The sequence below is a fragment of the Xyrauchen texanus genome, chromosome 23 (assembly GCF_025860055.1).
Source record: "Xyrauchen texanus isolate HMW12.3.18 chromosome 23, RBS_HiC_50CHRs, whole genome shotgun sequence".
NCBI classification, from domain to species: Eukaryota; Metazoa; Chordata; class Actinopteri; order Cypriniformes; family Catostomidae; genus Xyrauchen; species Xyrauchen texanus.
The window spans coordinates 18,071,550-18,091,555 of record NC_068298.1 but is presented as its reverse complement, the minus strand read 5'-3'; the positions used below and the strand labels follow the sequence as shown (position 1 = coordinate 18,091,555).

General features: G+C 42.3%; 1 protein-coding gene across 6 annotated transcripts; it reads left to right on the top strand.

The window, feature by feature from the left end:
- Positions 1-250: 250 nt before the first annotated feature.
- Positions 251-19,801, top strand: LOC127663100 (uncharacterized). Of its 6 annotated transcripts, none has more exons than XM_052154538.1 (16): positions 251-543; positions 1,914-2,019; positions 2,367-2,548; positions 3,087-3,229; positions 3,680-3,839; positions 4,029-4,081; positions 4,267-4,460; positions 4,547-4,654; positions 4,744-4,884; positions 15,347-15,454; positions 15,538-15,696; positions 16,800-17,403; positions 17,502-17,565; positions 17,665-17,840; positions 19,065-19,153; positions 19,255-19,801. In XM_052154538.1, exons 2-16 carry the CDS (start codon positions 1,996-1,998, stop codon positions 19,345-19,347), a joined length of 2,298 nt encoding a protein of 765 aa, XP_052010498.1. In that variant the 5' UTR covers positions 251-543; positions 1,914-1,995; the 3' UTR covers positions 19,348-19,801. The 6 variants fall into 6 exon arrangements, with proteins under 6 accessions (XP_052010498.1, XP_052010496.1, XP_052010493.1 ...); XM_052154536.1 differs by having other exon boundaries at positions 2,335-2,548; positions 3,716-3,839; XM_052154533.1 differs by having other exon boundaries at positions 2,335-2,548; positions 4,744-4,869.
- The last annotated feature ends 205 nt before the right edge of the window (positions 19,802-20,006 follow it).

The window sequence follows — 20,006 nt, the reverse complement described above, 5'->3', positions numbered from 1 at the left end:
TTTTGCTTTAAGTTTACTGTCGTATGAAGCGTGTTTTGTTGAAGCAGTGTAAAATGTTGTGTAAAATGTCATTTAAATACAAACAGAATAAAAGGAAAGCTACCGTTAAGCGCCACACATTTATTACCAGTAAGCATGGCATAGAAAATGACAATAACGACGACAATTAATATTGCACCAATCACAATTCGACTGCAGGTTCGCTTTTAAACTCCTCAAACTTATCTTCCGGTTCTGTACACAATGAGTCTCCTCCGTGTGCATAAATGAAGTAGACAGATATAAACACTTGCTTTCAAATGAACGAATAAAGAACTCTAATGCGAAGGAATCTCTTTCTGAAACGGGATCTTTTGAAACATGTACACCTGGAGGTGCTTTATCGCCATGAGCTTTGTGATGGTTTGGTACTTTTCAGGGTTTGGACAATTATGGACACAGGCTTTGTTTTGCTTTTTATGCTTTTTCCGATTTCCTTTTAAAAACCAAGACCGTGAAACAAGCACTCAGACGGATAATATAACTGAGGAAACGTCACGACAGGTAACAACCTAGCTATTTATTCCTGCAATTATCACCAAACGGTCATTTATATTATTTAAACATATAGGAACGGCACAATGTGTATGAAATGTAGGTAACATATTGTAATGTATCAAAATGGCGATAAGTCGGTGACGTGAAAGAGTTATGAAAAACTTCACTGCAAGATCATTAAGAATAATGCTTCTGGAAATGTATTATTTTTTATTGTTGTTGTTGTGACCCACCTGAGGACAATAGAAAACTGAAATGGAATCTGAGCATGAAGCTGAGAAAATTAGATATGACAAAGTGAAAATTATGAAAAGATTTCAACCAGAACTGTGGCAAAACAAACAAACAAACAAAAAAAAAAATGGTAAGAATAATCACTAGTATATTAATATAGTATGTCACTATGAAAGCCTTGGTTGAGGCTGGCTGCAGTTCTCAGGTCTTGCCAACATCAGAAACAATCAGGTGACCATGGAAAATCTTTTAATAGTAAAACCTTCACTTGTCACTTCACAGTTTCGGCCGGTTGCACCAGCTAAACGTACGTTGCAACTTAGCCTAGTTGTGGCGTAAATGGGCACTAAGTCACAACTTAAACTTAGGTTGGACGTAACCCTACGTATAAATCAAATATTTACGGAACCCTCCGACCATGCATCGGTTGGAACAAAAAAGCAGACTCATTTAATGACATAAATGAGCTCATGTTTTGTGTGACAGGCTTCAGTCCTGTCGACATGTATATGATGATGTTTGCATCTTCGTTTATGTTTAGATTCAACCCATCTAACGGTGCACTTAATGTGCATAGAGTCAAGTTTTAACATATACGGTATCCATATTTGTTTTGGATATATTGCATATTGTTATTTACATAAATATACCATTAATTAAATCTTGTTTTATTACATATCGTATTTCAATGGGGATATAATTCATTACAGCTGACAGTTACGTGAGCAAACAAGGTTTGAACAAGCTCAAACTTGAAAGATGTTTAACACTTTTTTGTATTTTTAAGGCTGCTTATTGGATAAATACAGGTAAATGTCATATTATGCCACCAAGCATTACTTTACAAAGAGCTTGCAACCTACTAGTTAAGTCTTGCCAAGAACAGGTGGTGCAACCAAATTAAGCACTGACTTAGTTACAAACTAACTAGTAGTTACTAAGCCCTTTGTTTTAACTTTACGTCCCAACTTAAGTGAGACCTTATGCACACCTGGTGCAACCCTACCCAGATACTTATTTCGTAGAGTCTTCCAGAAAGCAAAACATCAAAGCACCTGCTGCCCTCTTTTCTGTATTCATGTGCACTGATCAGTGAAATGAATGTAGTATAATCCTTTGCACCTTTAATCCTCCTAATTCAGACAAAGAAGTGCCACCATGTTGGTGATGAGCTTGATGCAACCAGGATAGCTCAAATTAGGCCTCAGACAATGCAATATCCAAATGTACAGAGGTCACTTCTCCAGGGTAAATAATACATTTCTTCATTCCATTTTTCTTGTCAAGCATGTCTGGAAAATAATGACTGGAGGGATTTTCTTTGAATCTATGAAAGTTTGAAAAATGTTTTAAACATGACATACAAAAGGAAGCTGAAGATCAGATTAAAAAAAAGTGTAAACATTGATAGGTTTGTGTAGCACAACTCTTTCAGGAAATGTAATTTTATACTTCGTTCATTTTCTCATCAAAAGAAAAAGAGCATATGGCATTAAAGTGAGTCTTGGGATATTATTGCAGTTGTAAATTATTACATTTATGGTATTTCAATGTCTTTTGTAGTGTTTAAATGTGCCTATGCTCATCTGGTCCAGCCTTGGTACACTGTCCCAGAACTTGGTGATAGTCAGCCTTTACATATGGCACTGCAGAGGGAGTTCAACATGGTTGTGGAGAAAACCATTTGCAAGGCCAAGAAATTTGATCTGTCTGCCACAAGTGTGGGTTGCATTCGGATATTGACTCAACACCTCCACAGAGCAAAGCAGTCAGATGGGTGAGCATAATGTATGCTTTTTGTCATTGTTTTGTTAATTTCCTTCCTTTTCTCTTTTATGCGTAACAAAAGCAGAACTGTTTCTTATGAATCTTTAGTTTATGGGTACAGAATTTGCAGAGCTGTGAATTTCTGGCAAAACTGATGGACTTTCATTATTAACCTTACTAGCATTACCCACCATTGACAAGTTGACCCATTTCACATTTCCAGGTTTTGAAAATGGAGGTAAACTGCAGTGGGATACATTTCTATAACCATGAATGGGAGACAAATTGGACAATTGCTCAAAGTCTTGACTTTTTTTTTTTTTATGGCAGGATGATATAACACAAAGATAATAAAAAAAATGTACACTAAAATAATAAAAGAAAATTGGTGATATTTATCAGCATAAACAAGCAAACTTTTCTTATAAGGCAGAAATGGGTCCTCACAGGCTGTGAAAGTGTTCAGAGTGCTAGTAAAATTACTTTGATGTAATTTGAATACAGTATGACTACTGACCTGTTCACATTTCTTGTTTTACCTGTTTCAGTTCCCCAGTGTTCAGCTCAAGGTCTGAGGAAATGGCAGTCCTTAGAACCTTCTCTGTGGCATTGGTGCGAAACCTTTTCCCTGAGTACCTCTGGGAACCTCATCTCTATCAGTGCGTCATAACTGAAATCTTGGCTACAAAGGGTTGGTCCTACCTGTTTTAAATTATTTCTAGTTATCAGAACATTCCACTCCTCTCTCTGGCATCTCCGTTTGAACCATTCACTCTTCAATATAGGATAGTGTCTGTGAAACATTGTCGCTGAGGTTCTTGTTGCTCTCGCAGATTTGTCTCAGAACACCTTCACTGCTTTTATCGACTTGCTTATACAAATCTTTTAATGAAAGTACTTCAATTGCACGGGTATCAGTACAAATATATGAATTCTTGACTGTTGGTGTGTGGGTTCATAAAAATCTTAAGTATTGTTTTCTATCAGGCTCAGAATAGATCAATAAGTGTACAGTATCCAATTGCTGCTTAAAATTATATTTTATTTAAATAGGTTATTGCAAATTTAATGTGCATATCTTACATCTAATAATAACACACTAACACACTGAATTCTTGGTCACTTATGGTTACATCTCTAGCATTGGATGTGCTTGTGACATGCCTCTGTAATCCAGACAGCCTCAATCAGATGGTGGTTTTACAGTTGGATAGAGTAACCCCCAAAAACTCGATTGGAGACTTGGTAAACTCTGACAGGGAAGGTACACCATCCTCCACAGGAAGTGAAAGAGCAGAAGTGTAAGTTATCTCAACACAAAGTAATTTTTCTTTCTTTCTTTCTTTCCTCAAGCACCAGACAATTTTTATTACGTTTTATATTATGACTTTCAGAAGGGTGTACTCATTTTTGCAACATGGCCTTTTATCATTTTGAAAGGAAAGTCATTTTTTCTTGTTTAAAACCTGTTGCTGATTGACATTCCTCAGAATGACAGATACAGAGGATGGTTGGTCTGAAGAAACCAGAGGAAAAAAGAAGGGTGCTGTACTTCTCTTTCAGCTTAGTTATTTGATTTTAAAGCAGTATGTTTACATGATTAATGTCATACCGTATATAAGTATACTGACTTTGAAGAATAAAAGTTACTGATAACAAATTCAATAGTTTCTTTAATATGTTAAAATATTTGTAATTTAGTTACTCTTGTTTACGGTTTCAAAGCAGGCAATAGGATCAAAGAAACATTTTCTACATTCGTCAATAAGTTAAAGTCAAAGAAGGCCAAAAGGAAAAAGCTCAAAAATAAAGAGCAAGAGCTTTTACAGAGGGCTTTATCAGCACGTAGATCTGCTGTGATTGAGAATGATGACGCAAGCACCAGAGAGGGCTCCATCAGAAGCTGCATGGACTCTGATAATGTGAGGAAACCATAGCATATTTGCATGCAACTTATTGTTTAACTGTTTTCCGTGCAACTGAGTCTGTCCGTGCCTTATTTTAAAAGGACAGTGATGTGGATGTTTTCCTAACAAGTCTCCAAGAGGACATGATGGAGTTTAAGCTTTCCTACGAGATGTGGCGGGTGGGAATGTGGGCAGTCCGTGTTACTAATGTAAGAGACATATTCTAAATAAATAAAATGTAGTCAGTTGCAATATTTTGAGTTTTATTTTGAGTAATTACAAAGAAACATTATCTCAGGTTGAAAAGGAAAAGAAGGAATTGTGTTTCACCATTCACCTGGAGGAGAGAGATAATCCGGAGAATCTCCACTGGGATGTGAAAAAGACCCAGTCAGATATACTTCATTTTCATAGTCTCTGGCAGGTGAGAGAAGGAATGGTAAGAATGTCCGTAACAAAATGTACAAAAAAAAATATTTTTCTTTCTTTCTTTACTTTCAAAATCAGATTGGCTTTATTGGCATGACATTGAGTACATAATGCCAAAGCATTACAAGAAAAACAATTAAGTGAATACAGGAAAATGGACATGAACAACAAGACAAAACTAGACAAGAAACAGCTAGGGAAATAAAGACATGTAATTTTGCTTGCCATATACAGTAAAATGTAAATAAATAAATAAAAGTATCTAAACTAAACTGCTGAAACGGGTGCTGGATGTGTATGGTTATTTCATAGTTTGTGGCATTTGTTAATGTGATTGGCCTCTAAGGGTGAAGTGGGTCCTTCAAGTAAGATTTTCAGTTTGTCATTTTCACTGAGGTAATGAAACTCAGGGATAAGTTGTTGTAATTTCATATATATTGAATCTCTGAGTTGTGAGTATTTTTCACAGTGAATGAGGAAGTGTACCTCTGTATCTAGTACAATAGACACATGTTCGATCTTCTTTAGGTTGCAATGTCTTTTTATGCCTTCCTGGGTTGGGGTGTAGCTTCAGTGTAAGACCGTCGAGGAGTCATGGTTGGTTTGAAGAGCTCTTGAGATGATCTTGATTGAGAAGGGCTGGATGAGTCTGAAGACTGCTTTCTCCCATGGTTCCTTTCTGGTTCTTTTATAGCCAGTTGACCGTCTAAAAGCAACATCTTTAATAGCTTTGGCAAATATCTTGATGCCATCCTGATTCAGGTGTAGGCCATCATAGAGGTGCCATGGCCTTATAGAAGTATGATGGACTAAGTGTACATTGGGCAGGCAAATGATGTATCTCTTCATTTATATGATCTAACATATAGGGGGGGTCCAGCCGAGGGAGCAGGTTGGAGACCAGCACACCTGTTGAGGGGAATGTCTGTGATGCTTTCTCTGCCATTTCATGCATAGTTTTGGCTGTATATTTTCTTAGGCTGTGAAGATCATTCGTGCCTGTATGAATGATAATACACGTAGGGCTGCCAAGATCATCTGTGTTCAACAGTTCAAGAGAATGTCCTGTCTACGTTTTTGCCAATTGAGTCCATAAGTAGAACTACTGGTGCCTTAGCCTCTTCTGCTGGTGTGCTGGAGGATGCATGTGTATGATCATTCAGTGCATCTGAAGGTGAGGAGCTGTATGAGATTGATTCATGATGTAAACTCAACAAAAAAGAATCGTCCCTTTTTCAGGACACTGTATTTTAAAGGAAATTTTATAAAAATGCAAATAACTTTACAGATCTTTATTGTAAATGGTTTAAACAATGTTTTCCATGCTTGTTCATTGAACCATAAAGAAATAATGAACATGCACCTGTGGAATGGTCATTTAAGACACTAACAGCTTACAGATGGGAATGTCTGGGAACTTGCAAGGATCTTGGTAGAAGAGTGAGGTAACATCTCACAGCAAGAAATAGCAAATCCGGTGCAGACCATGAGGAAGAGATGCACTGCTGTACTAATGCAGCTGGTGGCCACACCAGATACGGACGGTTGCTTTTGATGTTCAGGGACACATAATCAAATTTCTGTTAGTCACATGTCTGTGAAACTTGTTCAGTTTATGGTTTAGTTGTTGAATCTTTATGTTCATACAAATATTTACACATGTTAAGTTTGCTTGAAAACAAAAGCAGCTGAAATTGAGAGGATGTTTCTTATTTTGCTGTGTTTAGTGGTGGCTGAGTGGTTAAGGCTCTGGTTAAGGTTACTGACCGAAAGGTTGGGGGTTCAAGCCCCAGCACTGCCAAGATACCACTGTTGGGCGCTTGAACAAGGCCCTTGACCCTATCTGCTCCAGGGGCACTATTTCATGGCTGACCCTACGCTCTGACCCCAGCTTAGTTGGGATATGCGAAAACAACTGCATTTCATTGGCTCTGTACCTGTACTCTGCACAATGACAATAAAGTTGAATCTTAATCTTAAATCAGCTTCTGCAGTGTTGTTGGGAGATTCACTTTTCTTAGCTTGATGTTGTAAACAGGCTGTGCTTTCTTCCAACTTTTCTTTCAACTCTTGAACGATTCTCTCCAGGCTTCTTGAGTCCTCTCTAATGAGTCCTCTTATTTTTGTAATTTCAGATTGTGCAGTTTTTTTTTATCTCTGCCTTGAGAATTTTTATGGTGAATTCTTCAGGGCGGGTAAGAATAAGCTGTTTGAGTCCAGCTACTTCTGTTTCTAGAAGGTCTATATTCTCTGGGAGACTCTGGAAGTAGGTTGATGTTCGTGTGGCCTGTTCTGAGAACAGCAGCTCATCAAATGGAACAGAAGATATACTGACTGGCGAGTAGGCCATCAGTTCATTCTCCTCTTCAGATTCTTCTTCAACTGTGCATTGTTGCATTCTCAATTTTTGTTTTAAATGTGGAAATAATGCTTCAAATTCTTCAAGGCTGGCTTTATTCCCTTATATCAAAATCATTCCACTGTTGTGCAAATTAATAGTTTGGAAAATGGAAGGTGTAATTGGCAGTTTCAAAAATGCAGAAATGACAACCTTTACAGATCCCCTTTTTCTTAGTAAAAGGGAAATATTCACTGATAGTGTTTTGACGAAAAGACTGGACATTTTCGCATGGTTTCTTTACTTGTCTTGATTATATTTACTGACATCTTAAACTCAAGGTTTCATAGTTCTCTTACGAGAGGTTCTCTCGTATTGCTTAAGCTAGCTTACGCTACGGGAAATATTCATCTTTTCTGAGATATTGAAGCCAAAAAATTATCCTTAATTTTGTATCATTTGTCAACGCAGTGCAGCAACTGCAGACCTTGAGCGGGCTAGCTAGCGAGCTCATTGGTTGCACTGCGGCAACTGCTGCAGCCTATAGACAAACTTGCGTGAACTCGTGCCCAATGAGAGGCGCCCGCGCGCTCACTGTCCCAAAGCCCGCCAGAATGGGCGTGGCTAGGGTGCATATAAGCGCAGTTCGTAGGCTGGAACCCTGATTTTCATCTCTTCAGCGAAGCTCTTCGCATCTCTGAAACTGCAAGAAGCCACGTCGCCGTTCGAGGGGCATCAAGCAAGCTTGGACAGCGCTCGAAGAAGCCGGCCGCCACCACCTTCAGCCATCCTGCGAGCTACGCCATCCGGCGACGTATCCTTTTTAAAGCAAACTAGTTCCTCAGTGAACTTCACAAAAGAGCACGAACGTCTTTTTAAAGATGCCTCGCACCTGCAGTTCATGCCGCACCCCTCTCAGCGCCGGAGACCGCCACATCATCTGCGCTGTCTGCCTGGGACTGGGGCATGCAGAGCTCGCCTTCGCTGATGGTGGATGCGACCTCTGCGAGGAGCCTCCTCATCGGCCCAGGAATCCAGCAGGACCCGCGCCGGAGTCGAAGGGGAACTGATACGCCTCCTCACACAGGCCGTCGACCGCCTCGGGCTCGAGTGGTCACCGCCCCCTGAGCAGGCTCCCAACAGACTTGACGGCTGCTTTCTTCGGGCCGCTCCCTTCCTGCCGGAACTCCACGCCGAGCTCTCTAAATCGTGGAACCTCTCTCGTCCAGGATTTGATCCCACGTCTCCACCTCTCTCGCTTCAGTGGACGGCGCCGCCGAGAAGGGCTACTCTTCCATCCCCCCGGTCGAGGATTCAGTAGCAGCACACCTTTGCCCTCCCTCCGCGAGATGGCGGTCTAAGCCAGTGCTCCCGTCTAAGGCCTGCAGAACTACTTCCACCTGTGTTGGCCGCGCCTATTCCGCCGCCGGCCATGCCGCATCTGCTCTGCATTCCATGGCCGTCTTGCAGATCCTCCAAGCGGACCTTCTTCGGGAATGGGATGAGAAAGGCAGGCACCCAGAGGCTGTTACAGATCTAAGGAACGCGACGGACCTCGCCCTTCGCGCCACCAAAGCTGCAGCTCAAGCCCTAGGGAAGTGCATGGCCTCGCTGACTGTAACCGAGAGACACCTGTGGCTAACGCTAGCCGACATGGGAGAAGCTGAGTGCTCCACGTTCCTCAACGGGCCGCTCTCTCCGTCCGGTCTCTTCGGTTCCGCGGTAAGTGGCATTGTTGACCGTTTTTCGGAAGTCCAGAAAGCCACCCAAGCCATGAATCTCTTCCTGCCTCGCCGCGCTAGCTCCTCTGCAGGCCGCCCACGTAACCAGCCTCCTGCACGAGCATCTTCACAGCGCCCAGCTCAACAAAGCCAGACTTCCCAGCGTCGACAGGGCGGCCGCCCCAGATCGCGCTCAAACAGCCGCCGCAGACCGCCGCCCCCCCGCGGGCCTCGGCCTAAGATTGCGCTGAAACCTGAACAACCGAAGTCCTCCTAGCTTTGTTGAAATAACGACGGCTCAGTCCCGCCGTGGCCGGACCACCGTCAAAGCTTCGCCCCCTGTCAGTCCCCTTCTCTCAGGCTACTACAGTGGTGAATTCAGCAGCCAACAAGCCGGTGTTACTACCCGCTTGCCTGCACTCAAACGCCGTTTTCACAGCGACACAAAAAGATCTTGTAAAGAGCAAACATGTCTTATGTGTAGAAAATGTGCCCACAATCCAGTGTTCACCCCTACACACAAGCATTACACTTCCCGTGTCCCTATCAGAGAGCAAACGTGTCTTATGTGTAGAAAATGTGCCCACAATCCAGTGTTCACCCCTACACACAAGCATTACACTTCCCGTGTTCCTATCAGAGCACACTCACATAAAGCGGGCACAGCCCACTCGAGTGTTAGAGTCAATAAACGCGCCCACGAGCCCGTGCGCGCATCCCCTCTCTGCCCGCTACGTCAAACGGCAAGCAAACACCTCTCTATGTGTAAATCCCGTGCCCGTGACTATGCTCGCGCATCACTTAACAGATGTGACTCTTTCCCCATTCATCTCAATCGGGAAGTCACTCACAGAACAGCATGTCCTTGCTGTCTGCGAGCAGTCATGCATAAGCACAATAAGCGCGCTCACACATTCTGTTCAGCCCGCTGTGTACGGCAATCAGGGCGACTCGGCCATTCACCCTCTAGCGTTACGCTTCAAAGCGTGGGAAGCTATCCCAGGGATATGCAAATGGGTGTTAAGCACAATAAAACAGGGCTATTTGCTACAGTTCGATCGCCGCCCTCCCCGCTTCAGGGCGCGGCTCGAAACTACTGTGAACACGGAAGCAGCCTGCATGCGTTCAGAAATAGCAAACCTTCTGTGCAAAAGGGCCATAGAGAGAGTGCCGCCTTCACTGAGCAAGTCGGGGTTTTACAGCCGTTATTTTCTTTTCCCCAAGAAAGACGATGGCCTCAGACCAATATTAGATCTCAGGGTTTTGAACAAGGTGCTTGCAAAAAGACCGTTCAAAATGCTTACAATCAGGAAACTCCACGCGCATGTGCGCCAGGGGGACTGGTTTATTTCTCTCGATCTGAAAGATGCCTATTTTCAGATTCAGATAAATCCCCGTCACAGGCCATTCTTGAGATTCGCCTTCGACGGTCAGGTTTATCAATACACCGTCCTTCCGTTCGGCCTGTCCTTAGCACCCCGTACTTTCACGAAGTGCATGGATGCGGCGCTCGCACCCCTGCGGAGTCAGGGCTTGCGAATTCTGAACTATTTGGACGATTGGCTGATTTTGGCACAGTCACATACGGAGCTTCTGTCTCACAGGACAGTTCTCCTCAGTCATCTGAACAGTCTGGGTCTTGCAGTCAATTGGACCAAGAGCTCACTACAGCCCAGTCAGGCAATTTCCTTCGTTGGAATAGAACTAGACTCTGTGGCAATGACGGCTCGCTTATCTACACGGCGCGCGCGTGAGGCTACTAGCCGCGTCTTTTCAGATGAACAGCCTCACGCCTCTGAAAAAATTTCAGAGAGTGTTAGGTTACATGGCCTCAGCCGCAGCAGTACTTCAGCTGGGTTTACTGTGCATGCGCCCGCTTCAGCATTGGCTAAACACCCGCGCGTCTCGCCGGGCGTGGGCCACAGGCCGCGGGCCACAGGCCGCCAGCCGATCAGAGTGACTCAGACCTGTATATCAGCTCTGCAGCCTTGGACGGTGGCCGAATGGTATCAGCGGGGAGTGACGATGGGAGCTGTATCTCGCCGAAAAGTCATCTCGACAGACGCGTCCAACACGGGTTGGGGCGCGGTCTGCGAGGGCTCGCCGATTTTCGGCCTATGGTCAGTTCAGGAAAAGTTCCTTCACATAAATTGTCTGGAAATGATAGCGGTCAAGTACGCGCTTGTGCGCTTCCTCCCAGTCATTCAGGGTCACCACGTCCTGGTCCGTTCGGACAACAGATCTGTGGTATCCTATCTAAACCGTCAGGGCGGTGTCAGATCCAGGAACCACTTCCATCTGACAAAACGCATACTAAGTTGGTCCCAGGGCCACCTGCACTCGCTGAGGGCGACGCACGTGCCAGCCCACCTGAACGACGGCCCAGACAGACTGTCCAGAGACAATGTTCCCCCAGGGGAATGGTCCCTGCACGCTCAAACAGTCCAGAAATTATGGCAAATATGCGGCAGAGCACAGATAGACCTCTTCGCGTCAGAAGAGAACTCTCATTGCCCAGTATTTTTCTCGAAAAGCGAGGACGCGCTGGCCCAGGACTGGCCCAACCGCCCGCTTTACGCCTTCCTTCCCGTCTCGCTATTGCCACAGGTAATGCAGAGGATCAGGGAAACGCGTCACTCGGTGCTCCTCATAGCCCCGCGCTGGGAGAATCAGACATGGTTCCCGGAGCTTACGCAGCTGTCACTGACAGCCCCGTGGCCCATCCCAGTGAGAGCAGATCTCCTCTCTCAAGCTCGCGGCACTATCTGGCATCCCCACCCAGAGCGCTGGGCGCTGCACGCGTGGGTGATCAACGACTACCCGTCGCTTTGCCAGAAGGAGTAATGAACACTATCATACACGCTAGAGCCCCTTCCACGAGAAGACTCTATGCGTCCAAATGGTCGGTGTTTTCAAAACGGTGCACCGACAGAGACCTGGACCCACGGACATGTGGGGTGTCCTCACTGCTCGTGTTTTTACAAGAGCTGTTGGATAAGGGCAGATCCCCATCCACGCTCAAAGTGTACGTGGCGGCCGTCGCGGCGTTCGCCGAACCCCTGCACGGCCAGTCACGGGGAAAAAATGAGCTGGTCATCCGCTTCCTCAGGGGAGCTAGAAGGATGAACCCCCCGCGCCCCCCATCGGTTCCTATCTGGGATCTTTCTGTAGTTCTCGAAGCTATGAAAGCCCCCCCCCTTTCGAACCGCTTGAATCCGTGGATTTGAAATACCTTTCACTCAAAACCGTTTTTCTGACTGCCCTGTCATCAGTTAAATGTGTGGGAGACCTTCACGCGCTGTCTGTCAGCGCTGCGTGTATGGAGTTTGGACCAAGTGACTCCAAGGTCATTTTAAAGCCTAGACACGGCTATGTCCCCAAGGTGATCGGTACTCCTTTCAGAGCACAGATTATTTCCCTATCGGCTCTGCCAGCATCCGATAGCTGAACGCGACACAAATCTCCTTTGCCCAGTCAGAGCACTGAGATTGTATACTGCGCGCTCCGCCTCTTTCAGATGCGCTGAGCAGCTTTTCGTTTCGTTCGGAGGGCGCACCAAGGGTCTCGCCACCTCGAAACAGACACTGTCTAGATGGATAGTGGACGATATTGCTGCCGCGTACGCGTCGAAAGACCTGCCATGCCCGTTAGGCATTAGGGCTCACTCCACCAGAGGCATGGCCTCCTCGTGGGCATGGTCCAGCGGGATTTCCATTCAGGACATATGTGTGGCAGCGGGCTGGGCTTCCCCCTCCACCTTTGTCAGATTTTACAATCTGGAAGTGCCCGCTCTGCAGGCAAAACTACTAGCGGTTTAATACGCTACAGCTCCCCTGGTGAGCTGCACTAATGGGACACATTCCACACAGACCGGCACCGCCGCTCTGTTTTTCCCTTCCCACTATGTGCTTATGTATCACCCACACACTGACCCGCACTCTTGCCGGCCAAATATTATTTCCCCACTCACAAGGGCTCCCCCGGGTCCCCCCACCCCCCTGGGGCTCATGCAGTGGATGCTTGGCGCGCACGGCGTTTACAATGGGTTCCCGTAGCATAAGCTAGCTTACGCAATACGAGAGAACCTCTCGTAAGAGAACGTCTCGGTTACCTACGTAACCTCGGTTCTCTCTAGATGAGGGAACGAGTATTGCGTAGCTGGCCGTGCTCGCGCCACGAGCGATTTTCACTTCATTCAATGATAACCAGGGTTCCAGCCTACGAACTGCGCTTATATGCACCCTAGCCACAGTGAGCGCACGGGCACCTCTCATTGGGCGCGAGTTCACGCAAGTTCGTCTATAGGCTGCAGCAGTTGCCGCAGAGCAACCAATGAGCTTGCTAGCTAGCCCGCTCAAGGTCTGCAGTTGCTGCACTGCGTTGAAAAATGATACAAAATTAAGGATAATTTTTTGGCTTCAATATCTCAGAAAAGATGAATCTTTCCCTTAGCGTAAGCTAGCTTACGCAATACTCGTTCCCTCATCTAGAGAGAACCGAGGTTACGTAGGTAACCGAGACGTTTTACCTCCGAAAACCGCAATATTTTAAGTAAATTAATGGAAACTCATATTCTGTGTGTCTGTTTTGGAACTCTCTCTCACACACTTTGTCTGTCTTTCTTACAATTTTCTTTCTTACATCTTTCCTTTTTTCAACTCTTTCTTCCAACTCTCACTCTTTACATTTATTCATTTGGCTGACGCTTTTATCCAAAGCGACTTGCAAAAGAGGAATACATTATAATCGAATCATCTTAAGGAGACGGTGGTACGAAAAGTGCCGTATTACAAAGTTTCACTAGCATCAGAATAGTAGTATTCAAGACAGATTAAAGTGCAACAAGAATTTTTTTTATAATTTTTTATTTATTTATTTATTTATTTATTATTAGTGACTGGTTAAGTGCTCATGGAAAAGGACGGATGATCTGGATCCAGCTTTCGCCTGTCTCAGCGACTCCGTGACAGACAGTGGGTCAGTCTTGGTGGAGTGTCCACTTTTGAAGTCTGACTGATTGTCATCCAGTAGCTTGTTCTGTGAGGCATAGGCAGAGGTTTTCACCATGAATGGGATGAGAGAGACTGGTCTGTAGTATTCTACTTGTGTGGGGTTAAGTTCAGTTTTTTTCAGCAGCAGGGTTACTCGAGCCTGCTTAAATGTAATGGGAAAAATGCCTGGACGTAGAGATGTGTTATGTATGTGAGTGCAGGTAGGATAGACCTAGAGATTGCCTGGAGAAAGTGGGAAGGAATGGGGTCAAGTGAACAGGTGGTGGGGTGGTTGGAGAGGAGGAGTTTAGAGACCTCAGTGTCAGTCAGGATAGAACATAGAAGAGCTGCGTACAGGAGGTGGGTGTTTGACAGCGTGTGGTGCTGAGAATGTATTGCTGGTGGCTGTAACCTTATTAGTAAAAAATGTGAAGACATCTGCTGTCAGCGATGTGTCAGGTGGTGGAGGGGGAGGACAGAGAAGTGTGTTGAATGTTCTAAACAAGCTCATGTTGAATGAGCAAACCTGTTCCCCCACCCCTACCAGTGTGTCGAGGAGTGAGAGAGAAGTTGTTGGAGAGAGCAGTGGGTGTTGCTGTATCCTCTGGGCATATCCATGTTTCTGTTAGTGCAAGGATGCTGAGGATGGACTGTGTGGCGAAGGCTGGAATGAGTTAGCTTTGTTCACAGCTGACTGGCAGTTCCAGTGTCCCAATGAGAAAGGGAGTGGAGCAGGTGCTGAAGTGCAAGGTGCCAAAGTTCTGTGGGTTGCGTTGCGTCTTGCGTCTATATCATGTAAACTGTCTGTAACAAATAACAGGGATGTGTTTGATGGAATATGTTATTTGTGAAGTAGACATGTCAGTATGTAGAAGGAAAATATAGGAGAAAAAAATACAATTAAATGACACTTGAGTGCTATAATGAGTGGCGCCTTGTCTGTGTCTTTGCTCGGTGGACTTGCACAGGTAGACTCACTGGTCTTTACACAAGTAGGTCTACACACGAGGCGGGCTTTCCACGAGGGCTTCCACTGCCACATCCGCATCAGCAATCACTTCAAATATATGCACGACGCAACTGCAGACTCCTTTAGATTGATTGGTTCTCCTACTTTCTTTCTTTCTTACAACACTTTCTTGCTTTCTTGGAATGCCCATTGGGAAATGGGCATTCCAAATTGGGAGAAAAGTGGGAGGAAAAAAATAAATGTTGTGTGTTTCAGGCATAGCTGTTTGTACAACTAGTGAAAGGTGGGAGTTTTCATTCACATTAGTTGCGCCTCAATCACACGCTTCAGCTTTAATTATATTTTCTTTATTTTAGGATGGCCATTGTGGATTTTGTTTTTAGTTGTCTGCTAATAGGTTGACATTTAAAGCTTTTCTTCTTTAAAAAATAATTTTTTTTTTTTTTTTAAAGGATACATCAACTTTACCCTCTGTATCTGCAGTAGTAGAGAAAACAAAGAGGGAACTTGATGAAACATACACAGAGGAAGTTAGATCAGCCTTGGAACACTTGTTACAAGTAAGTTGTCACACGCTACCAATTATTAAAGAGAGAGTTAATAATCCTGGAATCCTGAAGATTTTTCCCCCCCCATTTCTCAGGAACTGATTTCTGATACACAGCTTGGTCATACTCGGCCTGTATTCCAGTTCCTCTGCCCTCTTGAAAAGTTACTGAGTGAAGAGGAAGATGAGGGAGGTGTGTGGGGACTTCTCAGTGGACTAGCATGCTTCCTCACTCCTGAACACGATGAGGAAGAGGTAAATACAGATTTTTAATTGTTAAGACTAGCTTAAAGTAACAGAACTGTAGTTGAAACTGATGCTGAACAAATATCATTACACACTGGATGTTTCATCAAAAAATTTGTCTTAAGACTAAAAGGTTATTTTATATCTTCTGCTTTAGTGTGTCAAATGGAAATATCAGTTTTAGATTTCCAAACATTCGTTATGCAAATAGAAACGGCAAGTTCTCCAAGATACTTGGAACAACCTAGAAAAATGTGTGCAAGTGTACCAAGGAGAATAGAACAGTTCAGGTTAGTGTTGTCAAATAACATTTTTATATTTTAATATTCGTTGAATTTAATAAAAAATACACACATGAATGCTAAAACTGTGCATTAGAATTTTGGATGTGTGCCAAGCACTGATGATCCTTCAGACCGATTGCATTCTTGCACAAATAAAGGCTAGACGCAACACAACAAACAGTTGAACAAAAGCAGGTGTCTCGAGACGCATTGTAAGGATTAAGGATTCTTTTTAGCATGACACGGCATATTAAAAAACACAGCGCTCCTGCATAAGATGCTGAAAAAAACAACAAAACATGATGAAACAATTAAATACGTTAGTCTAGCATGTTTTCTTAGAAAAACAAGTGTGTAATTTATGTTGTAAATCAATAATTCCAAGGATCTTCAAGTAATGTTTACCACAGACCATATTTTAAATATCAATTGGAAAAACCCCATTATAAAAAAATCAATAGGTAATTCCAGAGGGATTCCCAGTTCATCTCCAAATTGACATCACGGCTGAACAGCTCTATTGGTGCTGTTTTAAATGCAATTGATCAGTGAAAACTATTCATGACTAAAACGTTTGCACTGTACTGTCTGAATTGATATACATGGAGCAAAATTTGATATCTTGTCCTTTTGTAATTATTGAGAATACTGCTACCTTCTGGTGATCTGGGGAACCTAATAATTAAGAATCCAGTGTAAGTTACAGTTATGCAGTTTGTAGAACGATAAATCTTTGCTCTTATGACTCATGAATGCAGTTAAAATTGTATTTGTCATAACAGTGGGAACAAAAAATTGTGTTACTAAGCCTTTTATTTATTCTCCCAGACTCATAACCCCAAAGTGGAGGAAAAGGTTTATGAAGCAGGATCAACAGTACATCACGGTGCACAGCCAGCCTGCTTTGACATGGTTGAAGAACCAGATTCTGGCATTGTAGATGAGCCAATGTCCACAAACTTTAGGTTTTCTACACCCAATGGAGAGACTGACCCCTTCAGAAGTGAAGATCCTGATATGGAAGACAACAATCAAATCTTTAATGAAGCTAAAGAGGTTTCAGATGGACTGGAGAGTATAGCTGAGAGTTTGGACATTTTTGTTAACAGGTCAAAAATACTAACTCCTACAATACAATCAAATGATGGCTCGAGCTCTGTCATGAGCCATAATGAAGTCTTACAACTTGCTTACAAAGCTGACAGAGTTAAAAGCCTCCAGTCTGGTGGCAAAACAAACAAAAAGGAAAAGTTAACTAAAAAAAAGTCAAGTGGATCACAGAAGCTGATCTTCAAGGGAAAAGAGAAAATGGGTCAACTGAAAGAAGACCCAACAAATCAGCCACAGGTACAGGAAAAGGAATCCAGCCAGACCAACTGGGAACAAATTGAAGCCACCAAAGCCATATTTGATTTATTGAAGGAAATAACTGGTATGATGTGACTCCCTTATTTATTCGCTTTGGCTGAAAATAATTTCAGAAAACTGCTATAAGAAATGTTTTCTTTATTTTTTTTTTGCCATCGACAGGCAACTCGGTCTTCATTAATATTGTTGATGCTGTACTAAAACCTGTCATGCCTTTGGTGAAGAAGTAAGTTCTGTTGCTTTGTATTGCATATCTATGTTCAAACACTAGGGTGTACCTATAAATGTGAGGAATAGCATATATGTATGCTTTTTTCCCATGCAGGAAAATAAACAACTTTTTGAAAAGTATGAATCCCACTGAAGCTCAGATCGCATCCTACATTGATATTCTCAGGGAGAAGATGTGGCCAATTGGAGACGTACCCCTTCAGCCACCACGTGACAGTGAGGAGAAACATGAGACCAAAGAAAGGGCTTTGCAGCTCATAAATTCTAAATGTATGTACAACATTTTCCAATGTTGTCATTTAAATGTACAAAGTTTTAAGTATTGCTAATATTCCAGGGGTTTAGCAATCATTTTAACACAGGATTCCCATGCATCCAGCTGGAAAATCTGAAATTTTGCAATGCAGTATTCCAATAATGGAAAAGTTATGGAAAATTATAAAAATACCTTAATGCCCTGGAAAATATTTATTTGTTCTGGAAATATTTTCATATAATAGAATTATTTGACTGTTACTAACAAGGTTGGTTACATTTGAAATGCACAAATTGGTTTCATTTTTTCATTGTCAGTGGCTGTGCATTGTGAAACAACGTCAATGGTTTACTGTCATTAACAAATTCCTGTCACATAAATAATCTGCTCATCTGATGCCATTTCTGCTTTGCTCTGACAAAATCAAGTATTGATATTGTACAAAATAAGATTATTTCGTTCCAACATTGCTGTTGTGTTAACGACAGAAACATTTGAATAATACATTTTAGACAACAATGTCAGTCAGACAAAAATGTGTTAACACCCTGAGTTTGTAGCATGGTGATTCGGCTTTCAAACCTTGGATTGTGAATTTTTTATAATTCATTGATCGTAGTCAGCTTATACCACAGTGACCACATGTAGTATGTGGAAAACGGACAGAATCTATAGACATAAATATTATCTTGGCTATAAAACGCAGAATGTCATGGAATATAACATAATATGACTTATTTGAATGAAAAATTATGTTTGAATACACAATCTAATTAAAATTTTGATATGTCCTATTGTGACAATTAAACTGCAAATGTGATTTAATTAAATATATAATCTGCAAAGTTCAAATTGAAAGAATGAATGGATGCTTTTGTGTATGAGATGACATAGAGCAGAGCACTCTTAATTGTGCTGCATTTACAGACTATATATTTATTTAATTAAATCACATTTTTATGGGGATTAATAATCACACTGGGCCATGTAGCAAACTGCGTAACTAGAGGTGAGAATCTTCTGTCAAAAACAAATAGAAACGCCAAAATGAAAGCTTAAATATTTGTTTGGCTTAATTATTACACTTGTTAAGCACATAAAATGTCCTGGAAAATTATTCCTTGAATAGTGGGAACCCTGTAAAAAAAAAAAACCTGATGTGACTTGATGTGTGTCTCTCACTTTTCAAATCCTTTCTTCACCCCTGCTAATGTCCTCTCATTTTGTGGTGCTTTTAGATTCAAATTCATTAATCCTTAAGAAGACTGATGTGGAAACTGTTTTTAAAATCTTCCAGGACACAGAGGAGAACAAGAAACTGGTTTATGTGAGAGCTAAAAGTATTAATAATATCATGCAGTTCAAATCAATCCAGAAAAGTATTCAAATGTTATACAGCTTTACATTTATATTTGTGTGTGTCCTCAGATGCTGCTATCATATGTCTTAAGGGAGTTTCTGCCTGGAGAGCCTGCCTTCACTACAATAGATAATCTAACTGAGAATGATTTTGTTTCATAATAGGAACAAGATCCTTTATCATTTGTTTTAAAAAAAATTATGTGAATTATTTAATATTCTTTTATGAATAATCTTCAAAGATGCATCCTGATATACCTCAGACACGTCAGGCTTACAGTGCCCTGAGAAGCACAGAAACGCAAATGTTTATTGATATTTTACTGAAATTGCTAACCCTTGTTACTTCAGCATTTATTGTTCCATGGCAACAACATGCCACAATAACTCTGGTTTGATTTTAATCTCATCTTTGGAAAAATTATCATGTATGTGTAATTTTACTTTTTGTTGTTCACTGTGCAGCACAGAACATGTTTATTATTACTCTGGATCAAGTGGAAAAAATCATCATGATATTGACTATGACTATTATCTAAGACTTAATGATAAATAGATGGACTAAATGGAATTTGTTAGAGGAATAACATTGCTAATAAATATATTTGACTAGTAATTACTACTCATTTAAATTATTTTTGCACATTATTACATGATAGTATTTGCAAAAACTGGAACTCAGATTTTCAGTATGCAACGGCAGCAGAGATCAAATATTAAGACATGTTGCATTATTAATCCTATTTTTGCGCATGACGTAACTACGATAGGCTGCGTGAACTCTGAATTAAACGTGGGGGTTTACTGAAACGACTTTTCAA